The following is a 23,112-nucleotide window of genomic DNA, read 5'->3' on the forward strand; positions in this document are numbered from 1 at the left end:
TCAGCAACAGAAGATTCACATATTATTAAATCTGAATTCTGATTTAACCAATAACTAGAAAAATCTCACAATAACTGGAAAAGAATGTTAAACTAACCATTTGATGGCACATTTTTGTACTCTTGTTCTCTAGAGCTTATGGGAGAAGCAAATGGGCTCATTTGGCAAGTTCCGGTTGTTGGAGAATAAGTTGTAATACTTCTCTTTCTTGTGACTTTTGAAGGTTCGAATGACTAGAAATAAATATTAATTTTGAACAAAAATACTTATGGTTAGTGATAGATATTTGAAAGTACCTTTAAAAATCTGCAAAATTCAGATGAATACTCTTTTTCACTCTTTCCTTTTTGGGTTGTAAATACATTCAACTGTCATCTTCAAAGGGAGCATTATTGTTTTAAATCTTGTAGATACTTCAATAATTAGGGCATCTTATTTGATATCTATAAAAATTTAACATTAAAGGGGAGATAGTATTTCTAAATAAATTAGAGATGGCTTACTGTACTTTGCTCTCAGCTGAGCCTGAAGTATAATTATGAGGTAGGCCAGGAAAACTTATAAAGTACCTCTTAGTAACACCAGAAGGAAGTCCCAGGATGAGTGCAAACCTAAACCTTCACAAAGTTGCTCTGACACAGCAACTTAACAACTAAAAATAATATTCCAACAACTGAGTTTGACATTTAAAGCTTTTGGGAATTTGTCCTGTCCTACATCAATTCTTTCTGTGGTTTCCTCCTCTGTTCCCACAGACTTTGTGCATACCTCTATCGGAGTTGGCACAGTTTAATAACCTTTTAAAATTTCCGTGCCCATTGGAATTTGAATTCTCGAAAATAAATATCCTTTCTTCAACTTTGTAACTTAGAACTCAAAAAATGTGTGGTAAGTGAATGATTTAAAAACATTTTAGTAAACTTTGCCTAGCCACTATACTCAAAATTATATTATTTGTTAGCTCAATCATCCAATATTCAATGGCACCTGTAGTCCCAGTCACTACCTTGGCATATCTGGGCTTTGATGAATTCTGTAATCCCAGTTTAGAATGCACACTTTCTTACCTTGCCCAGGAACAAATCTTTCTTTGGTTTTCTCCAAACATCCCTCATCACATTATTAGTTGTATACTCATCTGATTCTCTTTAAACTTGTTTTCTATGATTCTTACTAATTATCCAGAATTTGCTTACAGATTTGTACAAAGAAATAAAACAAATGTTTTGGCTTCATAAACACAGAAAAGAGGTCTTAAGTTGATCTGTTCTATAGAAATTCAGAGGAAAGGGAAAAGCAAAGTAGGCTGCCAATAACCTCAAGAAGGATTATTGTGAGGGAAAAGGATAAAGCTTAGATGAGTGAAAATAAAAGGCATGGAAACAGAAAAGGGTAGATTTGGGAAGAAAAGAAAGGCTTCCAAGGCTCATGATATGTTGCCAAATGTTGAGTACTTTAACTTGCTAGCTAACATAAAATAATTACAAAATGCTCTACTGTAAATTATTCTTGCTTTCTTTCTTTATTTTTAAAGTTTTATTTATTTAAGCATCCAGAACTGGGGTACAGGCCAGAAGAGCAGGTGTGGTGAGAGGTTTCACCAGAGACAGAGTGGGAGCAGAACAGGCAGATTAACTGAAGTACACTGCTGAGGGGAACAGTGGGTGGGTCAGGAGAGGTCTGCCATGCCATGTGGGTCACCTCAAGGGCTGGGGATCAAACTTGTGCTCAAGTGGCTTTAGCTTGGTAGTGCTGTGCTTTAACCTGCTGTGCCACCAGGGAGGGCCCTACTTTTTCTTTTATATATATATATATATATATATACACACATATATATACATATATATATACACACACATATATATATATATTTATTTATTCTTTATTTTTAAGACAACATGGTAATTGTGTTACCTTCTTCAATAATGTTGATATTAGTTCCAAAATCTACAGCATAAAGTTTTGTTTTTCATAGTTAAGATTTTTAAATGATAAATAATTACTAGTACTGGTAATTACTAGTGGGGGTGGGGGGGACAAGAGACATTACATTTTTACTTTATGTATCCACAGTAGCCACAAATGTAACCATATCAATTTCAACAATCAAACTGTAATATCAAGTTACTCTAAAGCAATCTTTTTTGTAGGGTGGAAGGGTTTTAAGTCTTTTTATCAGGTGGTTATTATTACCTCTCCATTTTGAGTTTTCACCTGTTTATATATATTCAGTCATAAACAATGACATTTATCCAATGCTACCCTAGTTTTCTAAAAATTTATTGCCCTGAACTATTTCACTGAGTATGTACAAGAAATGAAAGTCACTGCCCTAATGCACATTTATGTCAATCTGTTTCCCTATTTTCACCAAAAAATTATTTTTTCCAATTGCCAAATATATAAACATTATAACAGTAGATCATACATTTTTCTTTGAAAACAGTTCTCTAGCTTTCATAAAATGTCTTTGTGTGTGCACGTGTGTGTGTACAATTTTCTTTCCCTTTACCATAAAAATACTAAGCCTGGGGCCCTCCCTGGTGACGCAGCAGGTTAAAGCACAGCACTAAGAAGCTAAAGCCACTTCCACATAAGTTCAATTCCCGTCTGCTGGGGAGGTGACCACATGGCATGGCAGACCTCTCCTGACCCGCCTGCTGCTCCCCTCAGCAGTGTACTTCGTCGATCGGCCTGTTCTGCTCCCCACTCTGTCTCTGGTGAAGCCTCTCGCAGCCCATGAGCCTCTGGCCTGTACCCCAGTTCTGATTGCACAAATAAATAAATCTTTAAAAAAAAATACTAAGACTTCTCTCTTGCTTTCTTTTTTGGGTCATCTGTGTTGTTTGAAAGGAAAAAAGGTCTGTCTACAACTATAATACATAGGAACAAAAAATGAAAATTACTATGTCACTAAATATTCTTCAATAAATAATACACTTTTATATGATTTTCCTATTGGTATATACAAAGGCATAATCTTAGTTCCCAACATTTTCCTGTACTCCCCCTAACCTACTCCCCCCAGCCCCATGTCAATTATTTAGAAATAGAAATCATTGTATTAGTGGGTCCTCTAACTTTTAAACTCTAAAGATGTTTAAAGTGACCCTAAATTCACCTATGAATTTCTGTGCTGCCATCCAACAAACACAGAAAGTCTTGGTCTACCACAGCAATAAGAGTTAAGAAGAATGGAACTGATAACAACTAAGCTACGAACTGTCACTCTTTCAATAAAAAATAAGAGTGCTACTTATCAGATCCTTGCGGGAAAAAAAGAAAGAAGGGGGAGGCAAAAAAGAAAATAGACTTAGTTAAAGAAGTAAAAGTACTCAAGATACACCAAAAAAAATGTAAGGTGGTAGAAATCAGATAAGCCACAACTATTTCTATAATAACTTACAACTGCTTGTAATATTTACTGACTCCTTGGAGATATTTACTATTGCTATTTAAAAAAATGTCATGTTCTAAAATTCTATGATCAGCCCAAATGCCACTGTACTATTTCTGAGAAGGTCAAACCTTACACATTAGCAAAACTAAAATTTGGGCATTGATTTTTCTGCCTAAAAAAAGAAATCAATGTTCTCTCCATAATTTCAAATATATATGATCTTCCCTTTCAATATCTTTCACAAATTGTAGCTGGCTGTGTCACCTTTTTAAAGCATACTCTACCAAAAAGGTGCCTGCATTTCATTGATTTTTACCTATTATAAACAGTCTAGAAAGTACAAACTAAGGGTTCTTTCAGGGTGAAATATAGGATATAAAGGATCTGCTGTTATTATTATGAACTACTAGCCTATGCTATCACTAAAACATTTAAAACATGTAAGGCATTTTGATAACCAGAAACAAAAGAAAAACTAGGGCAGCCAAAGGGAAAAAGTTCCTTATTAACCCTATACTGAAAAAACAGTATACTGGTTAATGAGGTTATATTGGAATGATCATATCATCTATGATATTGCTATGCATGACTAGTATTAACTGTGGAATTTATATTGGAAACTAGCTGTCTCAAGGACTTTTCATAATTTGGGTCTCGGATTACTAGTGGAGTTTTAGATATCAACTAAGTTTTTTTCATTCGTCATAATTATCATCCTTAATGGTTCTAACAATGTTGGGGCTTTGTTGCTATTTTTATCAATAGCTATGAACAAAATAATTTCCTGTGAATCTCAGTGATTTTACAGGTATAGTGGGGAAGGAAAATAACCAAATATGTTAGATTTATGGTGATGGAACAGTTCTACATCTTGATTGGGTGTTTGGTACACAGGCATAATATTTGTTAAAACTCAGTGGAATATACATTCAAGATATGTGAAGCTCATGTTATATAAATTTTAGTTTGATAAAAAAAATTTTAATAGGAAAATGTTGGCTGAACAGTGATATACTGTCATCCTGTTTATGTTCATTATTGTCCTAAAACTTTAAGATATTAAAATATTAGTTTTAATAATGACAATATCACTATTTTATAATTCTTTTGTCCTTTAATTCTCAAAATGTTTTTTTTTTAAAAGATTTATTTATTTGTGCATACAGAACTGGGGTACAGGCCAGAGGCTCAGGGGCGGCAAGAGGCTTCACCAGAGACAGAGTGGGGAGCAGAACAGGCAGATCTACGAAGTACACTGCTGAAGGGAGCAGCGGGCGGGTCAGGAGAGGTCTGCCACGCCATGTGGTCACCTCCGGGGTAGGCAGGAATCGAACTCATGCAGTAGTGGCTTTAGCTTCTCAGTGCTGTGCTCTAACCCGCTGTGCCACCAGGGAGGGCCTCAAAATGTTTTTAATGAAGTCTCTTCACAGAAAAAAATACAGACACAAATACACACAAATAGATGAGGCAAAATTGGCAAGAATTATTGAAGCTAAGTGATGGCTAATTGGGAGTTTATTACATTATTTTCTTTACCTCTGTGTCTATTTGAAGACTTCTATAATAAAAAGGTGAGAGAGAAGAAAGGACAGGCTGGGGGAAAAAAAAGAAAGGAATAGCTTTAAGTTAGATCAGTAAGTCTGCAGGATGTGAGCTATAAAATGTCTAAATGTCCTGAGTCCAAATTCCTTCCTAATTTCAGGTATTAGCAGAAACTCAACACAAGGTTAGGCCACAGCATATTCAGATTTAGAAATGTCCTATCAATAATAGTAGAGTAATCTAGGCTGGTATCCACGTCCAAATCAGCAAACCTCTCTCAAATCTACACTTCCATTCCTCTAGCAGCACACTTCTTGAGTTGCCTGAACAGGAATTATGTTTTTCCATTTTTTATCTGTAGCATCTATTTCTTTAATTCCTTCTCTCATTTGGTCTGAAAGAAACTGGGTCAAGATGACTAAGTATATGACCAGATAGCCAGCTGTGCTTATAAAGTCATCTAGATGGCCATTGATAGCAGTTTGTAACAAACAATTCACCATCCCTGAAAATCCTAGAAACAGTGCTTGGAAGGCAGTAACTTGAGCAGCCCAAATATTGTAGGTAATAATATTAATAAAATGAAACCTTAATTCCTCCCCACATTTTGGGAGGTTCAGCAAATAGTGGTATTTGCAGTGTACATTCTATATATTAAAGGAAGGTTATAGGGGAATATCTATACCTCTGCTCCCATCATTAGGGAAATCACAAGGAAAATGGCTTTTGTGGACATTCTCTAATATCATAAAGCATTAATGTCAAGGAAGATCTGGGAACATTAGGAGCTGGGAGTTCAAATATCTCTGAATGAAGAGGAGCCAGAGTTAGTGGGTATGCTCAACTGCATTTACGGGGGACTTTCTTATGGCAAAACTCTTGGACACCAGAGTCTTCTTCATTCAGCATCATATTGGTCAGATAGACTAATCATGAAGTGATTAGGTGCTCTGCAATTAGGTGCTCTAAGAATTATAGCTATGTATCTTGAATGCTTGATTCTTCTTTGTCTGGGATAAGGCAGTCTCAATGGGAAAAAATGGTATATGGGCAGATTCTTTAAGCCAGACTGCTTCAGGGCTAAGTTGTTAGTGGAGTGGATGGAAACATAAACATAGCTTAGGAGAGAAGCCTAGACTTAGCAAGAGTAAAAGTGGTCAGACCTAAGACGTAGGTATATAAAGCTACAAATGGTGAAGAAATAAGATAAAAAAATCAGAAATAGATTAGAAAATATACATGTCGAAGACCTTGGACAGGACCTGTTTTGAGCAAGTGATAGCCATGGGATACTAAGATTAAGTTAGCTGATTTAAAGGCACAGAATTGGGCCAAACATAACAATGTATTTTTCTAATACAGGATATTAGCTGTGGCAATGGCTAACTTGACACATACACTAATCTGAGGAAGAAATGGACAGAAAGCTTGCCATGATGACATGAAGTGGATGAATTCCTAAATGGCCATTTGTTTCCATTCAAATAATGTTACCATCTCCCAAAGAACAGTTTGGGGACAGGAAAGTGCAGTATTTCATTTCAAGCTGGACTACTCATCTACCAAAATACCATTCTGACCAAAGAAACAGATGCAGAATTACAGTCACAGCTGCATTCCATACAGAACAAGTTGGATAATGGTACTCTAAATTGTTAATTGCAACACTAATGATTTTTTTAGTGTCACTGCAGTATTTTGCCACCTTTGTTTGAATTTTTTAAAACGCATCTAAGAAGTTTTAAAAATGGTAAATTGCTAAATACTAGTGAGTCTTCAAAAGAGAAATTTCATATAAAATCCATTTCTTGAAATGGCATTCTCATACGGGATTTCATGAGCCCATTTATTGACTAGCTATTTGTGTTAATTTACTTTCTCATCAATTTATCTGCACTTAAGATTGCGGAGGCCATAAGTATCTCAGTATCAGTGTTTGCATCAATATCCATAGTTGATATGAAAAGATAATAAACTAACATATGTCATCATATGCTGGCAATGGGAATGTGCTATGACTAGATTTACAAAAAATAATAGCAGCAGTACAATTTTATTTTTATTGTGACAACCACGGTGAAATTTATCACAGTGTTAGTATTTTATTGCTTATTCATACCAGCATAGCTGAAGGAGGTAATTAAAATTTTTATATATAAATGTGGTTAATGTTTTTATTTCAATTTAGATGACAGAATACAAATTAAAGTATTGCCATTGTCCCTTATTGTTTTTGTTCATTTAAGTGGCAGAATACTTTTTCCACACTGAATTAATTTTTACTAAATTATTTCATTACAGTTACTAAATAATTTTCTCTTAAGTAAAAACTTAAAGCTGACCAGGAACTTTAACATATCTGGCTTACAAAAAACAATTTTATATGCAGAAAATGATATATCAAATACCTTTATTTTACACTGTTTTTTGATAATTCTTATATTTATTAAGGTAAGTGGTTAAAAAAATAAAAACAATCTTATTATACAAGCAAATACTTACATTTTCTTTTGTCATACCATCCAATTTCAGTGATCTTTTAACACTGCAACAAAATATTTAAAAAAATCTTAGATTTGATATATTAAAGTAGCCAAATATTTAATAATAACATATAATCAAAGATTTAAAGTTATTTCCTCCAACAAAAGTAAAATACCATATCTTGAAGACAGCAACTTTCATAAATGTTTTTCAAATGGTATATTGCAAGGTAGAATGAAAATTAAGTGTTGAAATGGATCTTTATTGTAAGTGTTGCTATAAGTATATATAAACACACACACATATATGTACATCATACAAGTCAATCATTAAAGCCCTATTATAATCTTAGTAAAAACCACTATATTCATGTTTTTAAAATACCACTAAAGAAAAATTACGTGTAAAAGCAAAATCATTTATGGAACTTCAGTGGTGATGTTGAAAGTGTATTATTTGCAGAAATAATATTAAAGATATGAGCAAGGTAAAAAAAAGTTTGCACATTATTCTAGCTTTAAACATGATTCAGAGCTACCAGGCTATCACTTAACTGAGGAACAGATGCTCTATGTCTTTATAAGTCCCCAACCCATAAGAAACTATTTTTTGTCTCCTTCACTAAACTGATTCAGGAACATGCCTGTCTCTCTTTGTGTAAAATCTGTTCTGCTAAACTAGATGCCCAGCTGTTGGTGACAATGCTTAGAAAGGAAAGCTGAATATTTATAATACTTTATTTCGTACAGCTGTCTTCTAAAGAGCAATCATCAACATTTTATTGAGTGCAGACTAAATGCTCAAAGGAGAGAAAGGTCAATATAAATTAAAACCAGCTTTTTCAGTGACAAATGGAGTATTAAAAGTACTTTCTTGATCCCTGAGAAATAGAAATTAAGTTATTTTAAAATATTAGAGGGTCTGAGCTTAAAAAAAAAGATTACGAAAGATGTATTATAGAAATCAAAAAGTATTCACAGATCCTAGAAAGTGACAACTTTTAACCAAATAATGACTTTAACAAGTGACAAAAGCAAGAAAAAATAGAAATGTTATGCAACTTATAAAAATTATTGAGTAGCAAATAATGCAGGAATTTATCTAAATAGGGTCACTTAATTTTTTATTACATCTATGCTAGCCTATCATAGAACATTATTTCTTGAGATTGTACTGGTTTTAAGAATTATTTATCTTTTAGAAGTCTACTTGAAATCAATTTAATATAAATTCTCAATGAAGCAAAAAGTAGAGCTATGAACAAATAAAAATGGTAGATAAGAAATGCTCTGTATTTAGCTTTTGAAATAATTCCAAAAATTATGCATGTATGCATTTATCAAGGTAATGCTGGTTTATAATATCATATGCTTCAGATTCCGTATCTTTACACATTATACTTCACCACCAAAAATCTTGTTTCCATTCATCACAATACAGTTGGCCGCTTTTATTATTTTGTTCTCCCTTCCCCTGGTAATAACCATCCATTTGTTCTATATATGTTTGTTTGTTGCGTTCATTTGTTTAACATTCCACATGAGTGAAATCATACAGTATTTTTATTTCTCCATCCAATGTAATTTACTTAGTCTAATACCCTCAAGGTTGATTCAGGTTGTCACAAATGGCAAGATTTCATCTTTTTTAAGACTGAGTAATTCTCCATTTAATGTGTGTATACATACACACAGACATATGCCAGATACATATACATCTTTAATGCATTCCATTTGTTAATGGGCATGCTTGCTGCCTTATCTGTATTATTACAAACAATACTGCAGTGAAAAGGGTAATACATCTCTGAAAATTAGTGTTCTCATATTTTTCTGATTTATGCCTAAAAATGGAATAACTGGACACATGGTATTTTTATTCTTAATTTTTTGAGAACTCCACCGTACTGTTTCCCAAAAGTTGTACTAAATTACATTGCCATTAAGAATGTACACAGTTTCCTTCTCCAAAATGTATTTATATTTAGTTTTGGAATATGTATCACTGTATTCAAGTGTGTGAGAGATTTTATATTTTATAAAACTTCAATGTAGAAACTAGAAGCACACGATGAGTATTTTTACTCTTTGTTTTTAAATGTCAAGAGGTATACAAAAGGAAATAAACCCTATCCTGATATGAGCTGTTTAAAATATTGTGCTTTATTACCAATGGCTAATTCTTAAAATAACCAATGTTTCAATTTACAAGACTTTCAGTTTAGGTCCCAGAATTATCTAGCATTTACAAGAGTCATGAAAGCTTTAATGACAGAACTAAGAAATCTAAGAAGTCACCACAATTCAATGAGGAGAGTTAGTGTGACCTGCGCACACTACTTGGTGGGGAGAAACTTAGGTCTCAGGTTCTTCATATAATAAATCTTGATTCAGTTTAGGGCAGGGTTAAAGACAAGATAAACAAGAGCAAGCCTACCAGACGAATTTGTACACACTGCATTAAAACTTGGCCCACTGTCAACATATCATTTGTCAAATTAAGACGTTACCATAAGCTTTAATCTACCTCCTTTTATTAAACTCACTTTTTTACCCATGGCCACTGTCATACAAGTATGAGATGCTGTTAAGCAGATTAGGATGATGCTAATAGGAAAAAGGAGGAAGAGATAAATGACACACAAAATAATTAAAGACATACAAAACTTGATTAGTTATATGGAATAAATATTTCCTTAAGTTATTTACTCATTTCTACCAGTATTAGCAATTAAAACAGATATATTTCTCACAGTTCCATAAAGTTGTAAGATGCTCTTTATTACCACATTGGTTTTTAAAATTGGGAACCAAAAATAGACAAAGAACTCAGACATTTCTGAAAGATGAAACACAAATGACCAATAACACTCAACATCACAAATATTAGGGAAATGCAAATCAGATATGATGAGAACTTCATACCCATTAGGTCAGCCACTGTCCTATAAACAGAAAAATAAGTGTTATCTAGGAGTTGAACAAACTGGAATTCTTGTGCACTGCTGGTAGGACTATAAAATAGTACCGCTGCTATGGAAAAGTTTGTCAGTTGCTAAAAAAAAAAAATCAAACACAAAATTATTATATAATATAGCAATTCCATTTCAAAAGAAATGAAAATTGGAACATGACACACCCTGTGCCATGTTCAACTCTGTGCTCATACCAGCATTATTCCTAATGGTCTGAAGGTGAAAGCAATGCAAGTATGCATCAACAGATAAATTAGTAGACAAAATATATACATACAATGCAATACTACTAAGTCTTAAAAGGAAACTAATGTATTACAAACTGGATATATCCTGAAGACATCATGAAATAATGACAGTCACAAAAAAGAAAAATACTGTATAATTCCACTCAAATGAATACTCAATCAACTTTAAGACAAAATGGTGTTTGCTTAGGGTTATAACTTGGTGGGTTTAAAGCTTCAGCTTTGCAAGATGTAAAAGATCATGCATAATGGTGACAGTTGCACAACAATATGGGTGTACTTCATGTCACAGAACTGTACACTTTGAAATGGTTGAAACAAACTTTTGTTATGTGTATTTTACCACAATTTTAAAATAAATCTATTTATTTTCTAAATGGGCACCCACACCAGCTTATATGCTTTTCTTTATCAAGGAAAAGAAAGAATATTTCAATGTTCTCTCAGAAAACTCTTAGATATTTATGAATATATCCTCAGGAATATTATTACAAATAGTTTTCCTTAACAATAATGCTGTTCCAACCTTACTTCAGTATATAAGCTTGGAACAGGAAAAAAATACTATCTCTCAGAGGTTTGTCTTCGACTAAATTGGAATGAGAATACACTAAGTGGAAAGACTAAATCAAGTGGTGCTAGCTAGGAAGCTTTATAAAGAAGCTATTATAAGGGTATGTTGGACTTTAGTTTATGCAAATACAGATATGATGTGAAATTTGTGTAACTATGAAGAGATATTCTCAGAGCAGCAACTTAACCAAATATTTATTAAGTAACTATTTTACTGAAAACATTAACAATTTAAGAGTCATACAACTGCTAAAGTAGCAGAACCAAGATTCTAATCAATGTTTGTCTTGCTTTAAAGTCTTCAAGTCTAAAAATAAATAAATAAACCTTCAATTTAGAAAGAAAAATGATGCCACTAATTTTGTAACATACATAGAAGAGCAAGTTTAACACGCAGAACAGTAACTTAATTAAACCAGAAGTCACACTTCATTCCAAGACAGTGTCTGCCTTATATGACCCTCTAAAGAGACTGTAGAGAAACTGAACATTTAATTCAAGATAGGTAATCTCTAAATCCTTTTAAAATGTTTTAAGTAGTATTGATGCACACTAAAGGGTACATGTAAGATGAGCAAGTTATGAGAAGTATAATACAAAAATAAAAAAACCCATAAGCCTCTTACAAAGTTTAAGAACTAGGTTATTACCAACAGGGTACGTATACCTATCTACTTCTCTATTCTCTCTGCTCTCCCTACATGGGGGCCAGTAAACTGAATTTTGTACTTATCATTTTTTTTAAGATTTATTTATTTATTCATACAGAACTGGGGTACAGCCAGAGGTGCAGGGGTGGTGAGAAGCTTCACCAGAGGCAGAGTGGGGAGCAGAACAGGCAGATTGACAAAGTACACTGCTGAGGGGAGCAGCGGGCGGGTCAGGAGAGATCTGCTGCGCCATGTGGATTCTCCCGGGCTGAGGATCAAACCCTCACTGAAACGGATGCCGCCAGATTGCAGTGCTGCGTCCTAGCCCTTTGCGCCACCATGGAGGGCCCTGTACTTATCATTTTAAAAAAAGATTTATTTATTTATGCATACAGAACTGGGGTACAGGCCAGAGGTGCTGGGGTGGTGAGAGGATTCACCAGAGGCAGAGTGGGGAGCAGAACAGGCCGACTGAAGAAGTACACTGTTGAAGGGAGCAGTGGTCAGGTCTGGAGAGGTCTATGGCGCCATGTGGATCACCTCCCCGGCAGGGATCGAATTCATGCTGAAATGGTTTTAGCTTCTGAGTGCTGTGCTTCAACCCGCTGCACAACCAAGGAGGGCCCAGTTATCATTTTTAAAATAACCTTATCACATACATACATACTTACTCCTATGTAATAATCTGTTTCTGCTTCTTCTTAAACTTTAGAAAGTTATATAATATTCAGTCTTTCAGAAACTGGTTCAGTCACTCACTATGGTTTGAAGATTCACCCATTCATTCTGTTGTCATTAAACATTTAGTTTTCTATTTATGTGAGCGTCACTTAGGCCATGTGTATTTCCAAATGTATTCATGCCCACATTTTTTTTCAGTCTTAAAGTTCAAACAAATTAGAAACAAGATAGATAACAATTCCATTTAGTATCTCAAGTGCATACTCACAAGTCATCAACATCACTTAAACACTACTCTACCTTCAGAGAGCACAGTATCCAAATAATAAAGATTTAACAAAAGTTGGTTATTGTTCTTGTATATCTTTCCATTTTTATGACACTTTCTACTTGATACAATTATTTCTTCCACTATGTTACTCTGTATTTTGCTCAAACCTGAAAATAATACAGGAATGTTAGTGTAGACTTACTTATACAAAATGGGGTACCCAAGCCAGCCAGGAAAGAGGGGAAGCCAGAAATTTTCAAGTATTAGATACTACTTCCTCCCCTCTCATCAACTTCCTTACTGAGCTGACTTTTTTTTAAATAAGGCAGCAAAAATTAAGTTTAAAGCCCACAGCTTTAAATAAGATTTGTCCAATGTTGGACAGTTCTTTCCTTAATTGTCCATTTCGTTGTTTGAGCTGGAATTCAGGTCTCTTGAAAATTAGTCCATGAGTTCTTCTATGTTTGCGGTGAACTGACTACATTAATGTGGACACAAAAGAACTTTGCCCAGGTATACGGCATGTTTCAATCTACTCTGTCTCATCCTCGGTAAAATTAGCCATGTTTTGAAATTATGTCCAGCAATAAATACATCGCTAATACATAGCCCACAACCTATGAAAGCAAATCTGTCAAAAGCCTGGGAGAACCAGAATTAAAGTGGGCATGGACTCCCGGAGGAGTGCGGCTGTTAGAGGAGCACGAGTGGGTTGAGGGTACAAGCAATAGAAACTGTCAGCTGCTGGCGGAGGACACATTCAGAAATGCAGGAAAACGAAAATCGCTATCGGGTCATATGTAATCTCTTCGTGTTCACAGAGTCTAGCCAACAGCAATACGTGGGAAAGAGATACCTACGGCATTTCGACTTTCAGCAAAGCACCGCCGCCGTCGGTTAAGACCCACTAAGAAATCTCCTCCGAAATCAGAAAAACTTGCAGCGAAACGCTGAAGCCTGAAAAGCGCGGGAGGGCTGGAGTTCAACACTGTGTCACATTCATCGAGACCCGCCGGAAACACGCTTCAGCTACTAGCGATCCGAGTGTATGCGGGGGACCAAGGACCGGCGGGCACCTCGAGGGCTCCTTCCAGTCCTGCCAGTGCAACCAGGGCCCATCTCTCAACGATTCGAGTCTAAAACCGCCCTTCGTTGAGGAGCAATAGACCCATCTCTGTTTGCTCTGGGTGGACGATCTCTCGATTCCTAGCCGGACTGTGTGGGAAATGCTCCGTATCTAATTTCCGGTGGCGCGGAGGCGCAGTTGCCATGGTAATTGAAGATAGGCCGAAGTCTGTCCGGCGGCGTTGAGAGGATCGCGGAATCTGCACAGAGAATTGGCTCCGCTTCCTCGTAGGTGAACTAAAATTAGGTAGCAAGCAGCCTGCTGTCTCGGGCCCTTTGCTTCTAGATCCTTCATTTCGACTTTCTCTTCTCCTGCCTGCTTTTTCATACTAACATTGTCTTTGGATGTTCCTAAATTGTACCTATAAATGCAGCTTTAAGCCCAGCAGAATACAGAAGTACAGAGAGGTTGTCCAACATCAGCTGTGCATGTATTTCCCTGGGATGAAACTGACTGGCTGTCTCTGTTTCGTCGCCCCTTAAGAAACCTTTGGCGCTTGTTAACAGTTTATTTTTCTTGCTATTGTGTAGCTGGTTATTTATGGATCCGTTTGCTGCAGTGTTCTCTCTAGGCCCCTGTGTTGGTCTCGGGCTAGAGTTTTAAATGAAGGAAGTTTGTAAGCCTGAGGGGTGCAGTTATATATTTATTTAAGCTTCCGTTTAGCCTCGTCATAGAAAGGGAAAGAATAGAGTTCTGGAGCATTTCTTCAGTGGGATTTCCACGTGAGAGAGTCACTTCTTTGGAAAGAGTATAGGAGGATGATCCTTAAAAAAAAAAAAAAAAAAAACACACACACACACAAACAAAACCCACCACACACATTTTAAAATTACTTGCTGCAAAATGAACTTTATTCTCCTTTTCTTATTGGAACAGTTTTCACATTTATGAGGAGATGCGTGCACGTATATGTGTTTGAAACTCTGATGCTTAATTATAGTGATACCAATTTGCAGTAACCAGACTGTGACTCCACATCCCTATGGGGTCCTTCTAAATCTGGTGTAATATGAAAGTGTCAGGCAGGCGGTGTGTGTATTATAAATAGGGTAATTCATCCATGATAAGCGATTATTATCTTTCTTTCCCAAGTGTAAAAGACCTATATAATTCAAGAAGGTGCAAGTGATTTAGGCCTCCTGAGTAAGAATCCAATGAGTCCTGAAGGGGACCCTACCTGTGTCGTCTTATTGTTGAACTTGAAATATTCAATTTATTAGGTTGGAATGTATTCTTAGAAGTCAAAGCTGAGTAAAATAATGTTGGAAGCTGTTAGAGCACCAGCACAATTTAGTGCTGTGTATTAACTGTAGTATGAGAAGCTTTTATTCACATTAATAAAGAAGAAACTGTCATTGAAATTTACTGCCTTTTGCTACTTACTATTAGCTGGGTGACATCTCTGTCCCTCAATATCCTTATCTGTAAAACGGACAAAAAAATATCTGATCACTGTAGTGGGGATAAATCAAATTGTGTGATAGTTCTTTATGCTCTTATGAGCAGAGGTGCTATATAAATCCAAAATATTATTATTGGTAATGGAACACAGTAAAATCTCATCATAATACTATAAATGGGATTTTAAAATCCAGTCATTTAAAATGTGTGACTACATCATTGAGATATTAGTGAAATTACCTGGTTGATACTGCTGTAGAGGATGGATGCCAGCTGCCAAACATGGTGTATCAATACTCATTGCTGTGAACTTTCACTCTGCAGTTTACTTATCACATATTATGTGCCAGGCACTCTTCTATATGCTTCACTTGTATTAATTTATCTAATTCTCATGACAACCTTGTGAAGACTCTCAACTGTTTTCTTATTTTGAGAAAATAGAAGCGTGAGTGCCTTTGCTCCATGATTGTTCGGTTGTAGTTAGTGTTGTTTTTTTGTTTTGGCTTTGTCCTTTGGTGCTCTCTCTCTCTCTCTCTGTTTCTCTTTCTGTCTTTCTCTCCCCCTTTCCCTTCCTTCCCTTTCCTTCCTGACCTTCCTCTCTCTCCCTTCTTCCCTACCTGACTTGCTCATATATATTTACTTACTCATATATTTATATATGTCATATATTATATACAAAATTTACAATATAAATAAATGAAGTGCCAAGGATGAATTATTGCTAACATATAGTAATACAATCTGTACGTATAATATGATGTTCATCATTTTTTCACAAAAAAAAACTTTAATGTTCTGAAATTTCCTCTTATTTCAGCATCAGCTAAAACAAATTTTAAAATTATTTTCTTACAGAATGGCCATCAGTCCCGGAAGTGATACAGCTTTCTCCAATCAGAAATCAACACTTTCAGAGAGTACTCGAACAAAGAAATTCCCACTAACAGAAGAGGAGATATTTTATATGAATTGTAGAGCTGCCTACTTAACTGTTTTCAAAAGCAGTTTAGAAAACATTGTTTCTAAAGATCAACTTTACTTAGGTAAATTTTTTATTCTAATTTTAACTATTTTGCCTTATTGATTGAAAGTTAATAGATCAGAAAATTTGGAATTAGAATTACTTTGCTGAATCATCCCAATTTCTGAGTAGCCTTGTGCAATTGACCTACATTAAGCTATTGTACTATTTCATGTAAATATAAATTAAATATACTAGCAGTGTAAAATACTCAAAAATTATGCAAACTAGAAAAGTATTTTAAGGCTTCTATCAATTACTTGCTTATATATATAATTCCTATTTTAATACCTGAAGATTTATAATAATAGAATTGAAACACTTTTAGTATCTGGCAATAAATAAATCAAGAATCTTATATGTGTGTGTGTGTGTATTTGTGAAAGTAAAACACACATTGATATCACTAGATTATAAACTCCAAAGGTAATATGTTGGTATATATGTATGTTCATTTGCTTTTTAATATTATATAGCAATTTAAAGAAAAAACACAATTAAATACCAATTCCAAATATTACTGTAAAAAGTAATACTTGTTTTTATCGGGCAGCACTTCAGCATGCAGGAAGAAATCCATCCCAAAAGACAATTAATAAATATTGGACTCCTCAAACTACCAAACTGAATTTTGATGATTTTTGTATAATCTTAAGAAAGGAAAAACCTACTTCAAAAGCAGAACTGCTAAAATCATTTAAGCAATTAGATGTAAATGATGATGGTTCTATTTTACACCCAGATCTTTATAAACTTCTAACAAAGGTAAGACTGAAACAATTTTGTAATATGCTTATTTTGCAAATCAGCTAGGGATCTAACATTATCAACCAAAGCCCATATTAAAAATAAGTATTTCAGGCCCTTTCTGGTGGCACAGCGGAGTAAAGCATAGCACTGAGAAGCTGAAGCCACTTCAACATGAGTTCAATCCCCTTCCTGGAGGTGATCCATATGGTGTGGCAGACCTCTCCTGACCCGCCCGCTGCTCCCCTCAGCAGTGTACTTCATCAATCTGCCTGTTCTGCTCCTCACTCTGTCTCTGGTGAGGCCTCTCACCACCCCTGCACCTCTGTCCTGTATTCCAGTTCTGTATGCATAAATAAATAAATCTTTTAAAAAAAAATAAGTATTTCATTATTAGGTGAAATGGATCAGATATGTTTTGTGTACAACAATCCTTCTAGATGAAAGATGCTTTGTAAAATAAAAAATAAAGTATGAAATTGAGCCCATATTGTAATCCCCCTATGCTCCTTTGCAATTATTTCCTGTCTAGACCCTTTGTAAATCAATGATCGGTTCTTATGTGATGAAAGAAACAATGCAGAAATGAGATTAGGAATTCATTTTGTTTCTCAGTACATTGTAAGAATATATCATTACTCTAAATTCAATAGTAGTTATTACTAGATTTCCAATATACAGTTGTTGAAATTTAATAAACTGAAGTTCAGCACACCTTTATAAAATTTAATAAAATTGTGAAATTTTATTTTATATTACAGTTTCATTCTTGTTTGTGATATACCCATTCTGAGATTTATGAAGAAACCATATATTCAGACTTACTTGTAGAAAGGATTATAATGAACTTCCACTATCCCCATAAATGGCAAAGTATAACAGTCATGTTGCTTAAAATAAATCTTTTTTTTTTTCAGAGAGGTGAGAAGATGACTCGAGAAGAAGTGAATGCCATAATAAATTTGGCTGATGTGAATGCTGATGGCAAATTTGATTATATCAAGGTACATAAGCTTGTATTGGTGTAAGTTTGCTTACTGTGTAGGGTAAATATATTTTAAAGGGGGCATATCTTTTTAATACTGGCAACATATAAACTAATTGTTTTAGGGATTTAATTTCTCCAGCCCCATAATTGTAATCTAATAGCTACATTAAGAATAGCAAAACCAAGTTAAAACATGGGCGTGTTTAGCACACGCACACAAGCTTAGAGACTCTCCTTGGAAATGGGCCTTTTCTAGGGTAGAAGGATCATAAAAATTATTTAGAACAAACGTAAGTCTACACAGTCTTGTAAAAAATAATAATAAATCACTTCTCTTTGTGTAGCATTTTATTTTACTCAGAGTATGACCTCTTCTGTGAATCATGGCTGCATTTCACTAGGTCACTTGAGGGTGGTCAATCTGATTCAAGAAAATAAAATGAGTAACCTAGTTCAATAGGAAATATATTCCATCTATCAGTCTACCCCTTGCCTACTAATGTGCATTTGCCTTCTCCCAAGTGTGTGACTGAGTGTTTTACCCACTGGACTACTTTTTTATTTCCTGTAGTTTTGTAAATTATATATGACAACCAATGAGCAATGTCTCAAAACTACTTTAGAAAAGCTGGAGGTTGATAGTAAACTGAAGCGTCAACAGTTTGGAAGCCACATTGAAGGATTCCCTGAAAAGGACTCATCACCAGTATCAAAACCATCACCTAGAATCATAAGAAAATCTGATCAGGAAGCATTTCCAAATAAAGGTATTTACTTTTGACAATAACAATTTCTTGATCCAGAATAGTCATATGCAAATAATTTTTTCCTTCTATCTTAGCTTATTGTGATAAAACAAATGAGACTCTAACTTTTGTTAGCTACAGCTTCCAGTCTCTTTAAATTATAAAAGTCTCTTGAAGTAAAATTTTATTATGGAACTTGACTTGGCTATGCTCATTATATTTTATTAAAAGTAAAATTTCTGCCTAAAAGGTGACGTATTGCAATAAGGAATCTTATTAGTAGTCCATAAATTAGGGGCTGTTAAAGCTTGATTACTATAAAATCTCTGACTTTATTTCAATAGGAAGAACAAAGAGAACAAAATTAATACACAGCCCCTTTACACTACACTTTACTTATAAACAAAGTTTCTGTGACAACTTTGTATGATGTGAGACCAATGACTATGACTTCTGCAGGTGACACGAGGAGTTCTTTACTGGCAGCAACTAGGAAGTTCAAAACATCCATTTCCTTCACAATTACCATGGGTGCAAATGACAACAGAAATCCAAAATTAACTGAGCCAAACCCAATAAAGGTATAGTATTTTAAATGATCATATATGATTTTTATGAAAAACATTTTAAGTTTATTAACTGTTCAGTGTCTACTGAGAACCAGTAAAATTTGTGCAGCAATTGATGTTTTTCTGTGGATCACTGCATATACCTATCAGCCAGCTAGTTCTCTAACACTGTTAAGGTAACAATGGTAAATTAGAATATTACTAAAAGGCCTTCATTTTGAAAATGACTCCTCAAGTTTTTGAACTTGATGAGTAGATTTTCTAATTATGGACTTTACTAAACAATTTTTTTGTTTTGTTTAACAAATACTTGCCATAGGTGCATCTTATAAGTAAGTCATTCATTCAATATCAATTCCTTTGAGAGAAAGACAAGAAAGTCACTTTGCTAAGTCAATATTTGTAGAGTGTTAATATTGATCTTCTTCCTTTGTTTTCCCTTTCTAGACTCAACCTTTACTAGTTTTCTTTCAACAGAAAATAATGGCTACAGAAATATAAAACATTAACTGGAAACTGCTAGGATACATTAAAAATGTGTACCTAGAGACCTCTGTAAAAGGGGGAAAAATGGTTATGACCACATACTATAACTGCTGTTAGAAAACTGAACTGATTGTTCTCAAGAGCTACATTTTTGTTTCAAATAACAACTCTGTATTTGTTATTGAACTCTGAAGTCCCTTATATCTTTAAATTGCTAGACAGTGACATTTGTTCTATATTAAAATTTTAACACATTATCTCCAAGGAATTTTGTTCAGACTGTTTAGGAATCTATACACCCTAAGCAATTTGGTGTGCATGTCCAACATGTTCACACAAAATATTTAGTGTCCAATGATATTATTTTCCACCAATGGAACCTTTTTGTATTTTGCAACTAAATTAAATGCTCATCAAACTAACTTACTTAACTGGCTTACCTGATTCAAAAGTGCTAGTAGACATAACTTTAGTCAGCATAAAGAAAGATATAATTAAACATTGCTATGAATTATATTAAAGCCATAATAAGACTTCTTTTGTGTCATTCATTTGTTAATTGAACCCAAACCAATATGATTCAATTTCATTCTACTCAACAAATATTTACTAAACAGGTAATGTATGCCAACAGTTTGCTTAGTGTAAAATATAGACCTTGAATTAATTTTTTTTCACTTGGATATTAGTAATATACCAAGGTAGTATATGGCATTCTGTTTCATTTATTCATACATTTTTTCCCAACAATATCGAGTGACTTTCCTGCTAAGCACTGTTCTAGTTGTCAATTAAGACCTGTAATTGAACCCTAGCTTTGTCACTTGCTTACTGTATGACCTTTGTAGCCAATAGCCCTCTTTAGTCTCAGTTTCCTTATCAATATATTGGGGGAAATTATATTTAGTGTGCTTTGAAATGCATTAGTCACTTAATAGACTGCCAAAATTGGTCTGTAGACCATGGTAATTACATAACAAAAGACTAAAGTTTGGCATCTAGGACCTGCAGAATAGGAAATGATAGTGATGACATTTGGGAATAAGGTAAAAAAATACTTCAAGAATTTAATAATTAGGGTCCTCCCTGGTGGTGCAACGGGTTAAAGTACAGCATTATGAAGCTAGCTGCAGCCACTTCAGTATGAGTTCAATCCCTAGCCAGGGAGGTGACCCACATGACATAGCAAATCTCTCCTGACCTGATCGTTGCTTCCCTCAGCAGGATATTTGGTTGGTCTGCACATTCTGCTCCCCAATCTGTCTCTGGTGTCTGGTGAGTCCTCTCATCACCCCTATATCTCTGGCCTGTACCCCAGTTCTGTATAAATAAATAAATAAATCTTTTTTTTAAAAGAGAATGTAATAATTAAAAGAAAATGACATACTGTCAACTTTTAAATTCTGTCACCTTCATATAAAATATAATGTATTTGGAAATAATTCCTAACCCTGTATCACTTAACTGACTTTATATCCTACTTCTGACCCTGATTCTGATATTTCACTGTTACAATCTGATATTTCTTTGATGAACTAAAATGACTCTTTGTCATTCAATTATTTTTTGTATTTTATCTTGAAGTTTTTATTTGTAAGTTTTATATATTTCTCTAAGAAGTACTGGGTTATAAATATTGTGTGTTTTTTTTTTAAAGATTTTTATTTATTTATTCATATGGAACCAGGGTACAGACCAGAGATGTAGAGGGTATGAGGATTCACCAGAGACAGAGAAGGGAGCAGAACAGGCAGATAGATGAAGTACACTGCTGAGGGGAGCAGGGGGCGGGTCAGGAGAGGTCTGACTCGCCCCCCTCCGAGGCAGGCGGGAATCAAACTCATGAGGAAGTGGCTTTAGCTTCTTAGTGCTGTGCTTTAACTCGCTGTGCCACCAGGGAGGGCCCTATAAATATTGTTATATAGTTAGTTTTACTTGAGATTAGTAGAATAAATTAGTAAAAGAATTATTAATTTTCTTCAAACACTTAAAAAAATTTTTTATTGGTGAGAGTATGTTTTTTATTATAAGGATTTTTTAAATTATACTTAATTTATTTGTATACAGTTTACATTTTACATCAGGTATAGTCTCCATAGAATTTCCACAATCAGGTCACCCGTGCTCCAGTATAGTGTCTTGTGCTCTTCCCATCCTTGTTTTGATCCCTGTCCCTTCCCCTCCCCTGCAGAGTGTCTCTGGCTTATAGTTGTTTTATTACTATTGTTTAGTTTTGTGGTATTGTTTTCTTTTTTAATCAAGATTGGGTACCTCAATTTCATCACTTAAGAAGGGACTTTTCTTCTTGCTTAAATTTTGTAATGAATGAGGGAGGAGCAACCTCAACTTTCTTCACAGTGATGATTAGAATTAGAGAAGTCCCAAGCTATGAGTTGTGTATTCCAGATAGGTAATATTTCCTATATCCACACTCTTAAGTAGTATAATATGCCTACACATGTGTAGTACAACATATGTATATGTTGTAGGTGAATATTTTGTATGATATATAGATGTTTTATATATATAACAATGCAAACAATTTAAACTTGGGAATAGTTAATTTTGTAAAGTTTTTAAACAATACTTCTACTACAAATATTTCTCACATTTTCAAAAATTTGATCAGTTCAACTTAAATGGATTCAGTGGCAATCCATTTCAGAAGTTTCCCCATTGTAAATCATCTGTTTGGTCTTTTGCTTTTACGTTTCTTCTGTTGAAATTTCTTTAATAACGAAAGTTAAGGAACTAAAAGCAACTAGCATTCTAATAGGTATATGATATAGGGTATATTGATAAAAAGCAACAATGATGACGATAAATTCTAAGTCTCTGGTTAATATACTGTTTATAATTCTGCCTCATCTAAAACTTTAATGATAATACAGAATTTGCATGTTAAAACATGTTCATGTGTTCCAAGAAAAATAGAAGCTACTAATGTATTTGTTTTGGTAACTAGAATTTTCATTTTTAATTTGTGCTTTTCAGCATTTCTTTATACATTGTGAATGAAAATAAATGAAATTTGTATATGACAAGTGAATTAACAGTTATAGAATTTATAAGAATTTATGTGAATTGGTAGAGTATAGCACCACCTTATGCCCTGTTTAAGAATTACAAGCTAGTATTTTATTTCCACTCTATATTGTCAAAAAATTATATTATTCTTGGAATTTCTTGTGCTATCATTCTA

At 34.3% G+C, this 23,112-nt stretch overlaps 2 protein-coding genes across 4 annotated transcripts in view; one reads left to right on the top strand and one right to left on the bottom strand.

Moving 5' to 3' along the window:
* The window catches only part of ITGB3BP (integrin beta 3 binding protein (beta3-endonexin)), a 35,427-nt gene extending 21,660 nt beyond the window's left edge, over positions 1-13,767 (bottom strand). For both annotated transcript variants that reach the window (XM_004679509.2, XM_012722773.1), the window contains exons 1-3: positions 13,684-13,767; positions 7,445-7,487; positions 98-233 (exon numbers count right to left, since the gene is read on the bottom strand). In XM_004679509.2, the coding sequence (XP_004679566.1) occupies positions 98-233; positions 7,445-7,487; positions 13,684-13,688 (184 nt within the window). In that variant the 5' untranslated portion in view covers positions 13,689-13,767. The remainder of the gene's footprint in view (positions 1-97; positions 234-7,444; positions 7,488-13,683) is intronic.
* A 201-nt stretch (positions 13,768-13,968) lies between these two features.
* Positions 13,969-23,112, top strand: part of EFCAB7 (EF-hand calcium binding domain 7) — a 29,031-nt gene continuing 19,887 nt past the window's right edge. Inside the window, exons 1-6 of one of the 2 annotated variants that reach the window (XM_004679510.2) lie at positions 13,969-14,195; positions 16,209-16,396; positions 16,928-17,139; positions 18,039-18,125; positions 18,681-18,876; positions 19,315-19,436. In XM_004679510.2, coding sequence (XP_004679567.1) covers positions 16,210-16,396; positions 16,928-17,139; positions 18,039-18,125; positions 18,681-18,876; positions 19,315-19,436 — 804 coding nt within the window. In that variant the 5' untranslated portion in view covers positions 13,969-14,195; position 16,209. The remainder of the gene's footprint in view (positions 14,196-16,208; positions 16,397-16,927; positions 17,140-18,038; positions 18,126-18,680; positions 18,877-19,314; positions 19,437-23,112) is intronic. The other variant, XM_012722772.1, reaches the window with a different exon arrangement.

Source organism: Condylura cristata, unplaced genomic scaffold, assembly GCF_000260355.1.
Source record: "Condylura cristata isolate star-nosed mole 26May11 unplaced genomic scaffold, ConCri1.0 scaffold00008, whole genome shotgun sequence".
NCBI lineage: Eukaryota > Metazoa > Chordata > Mammalia > Eulipotyphla > Talpidae > Condylura > Condylura cristata.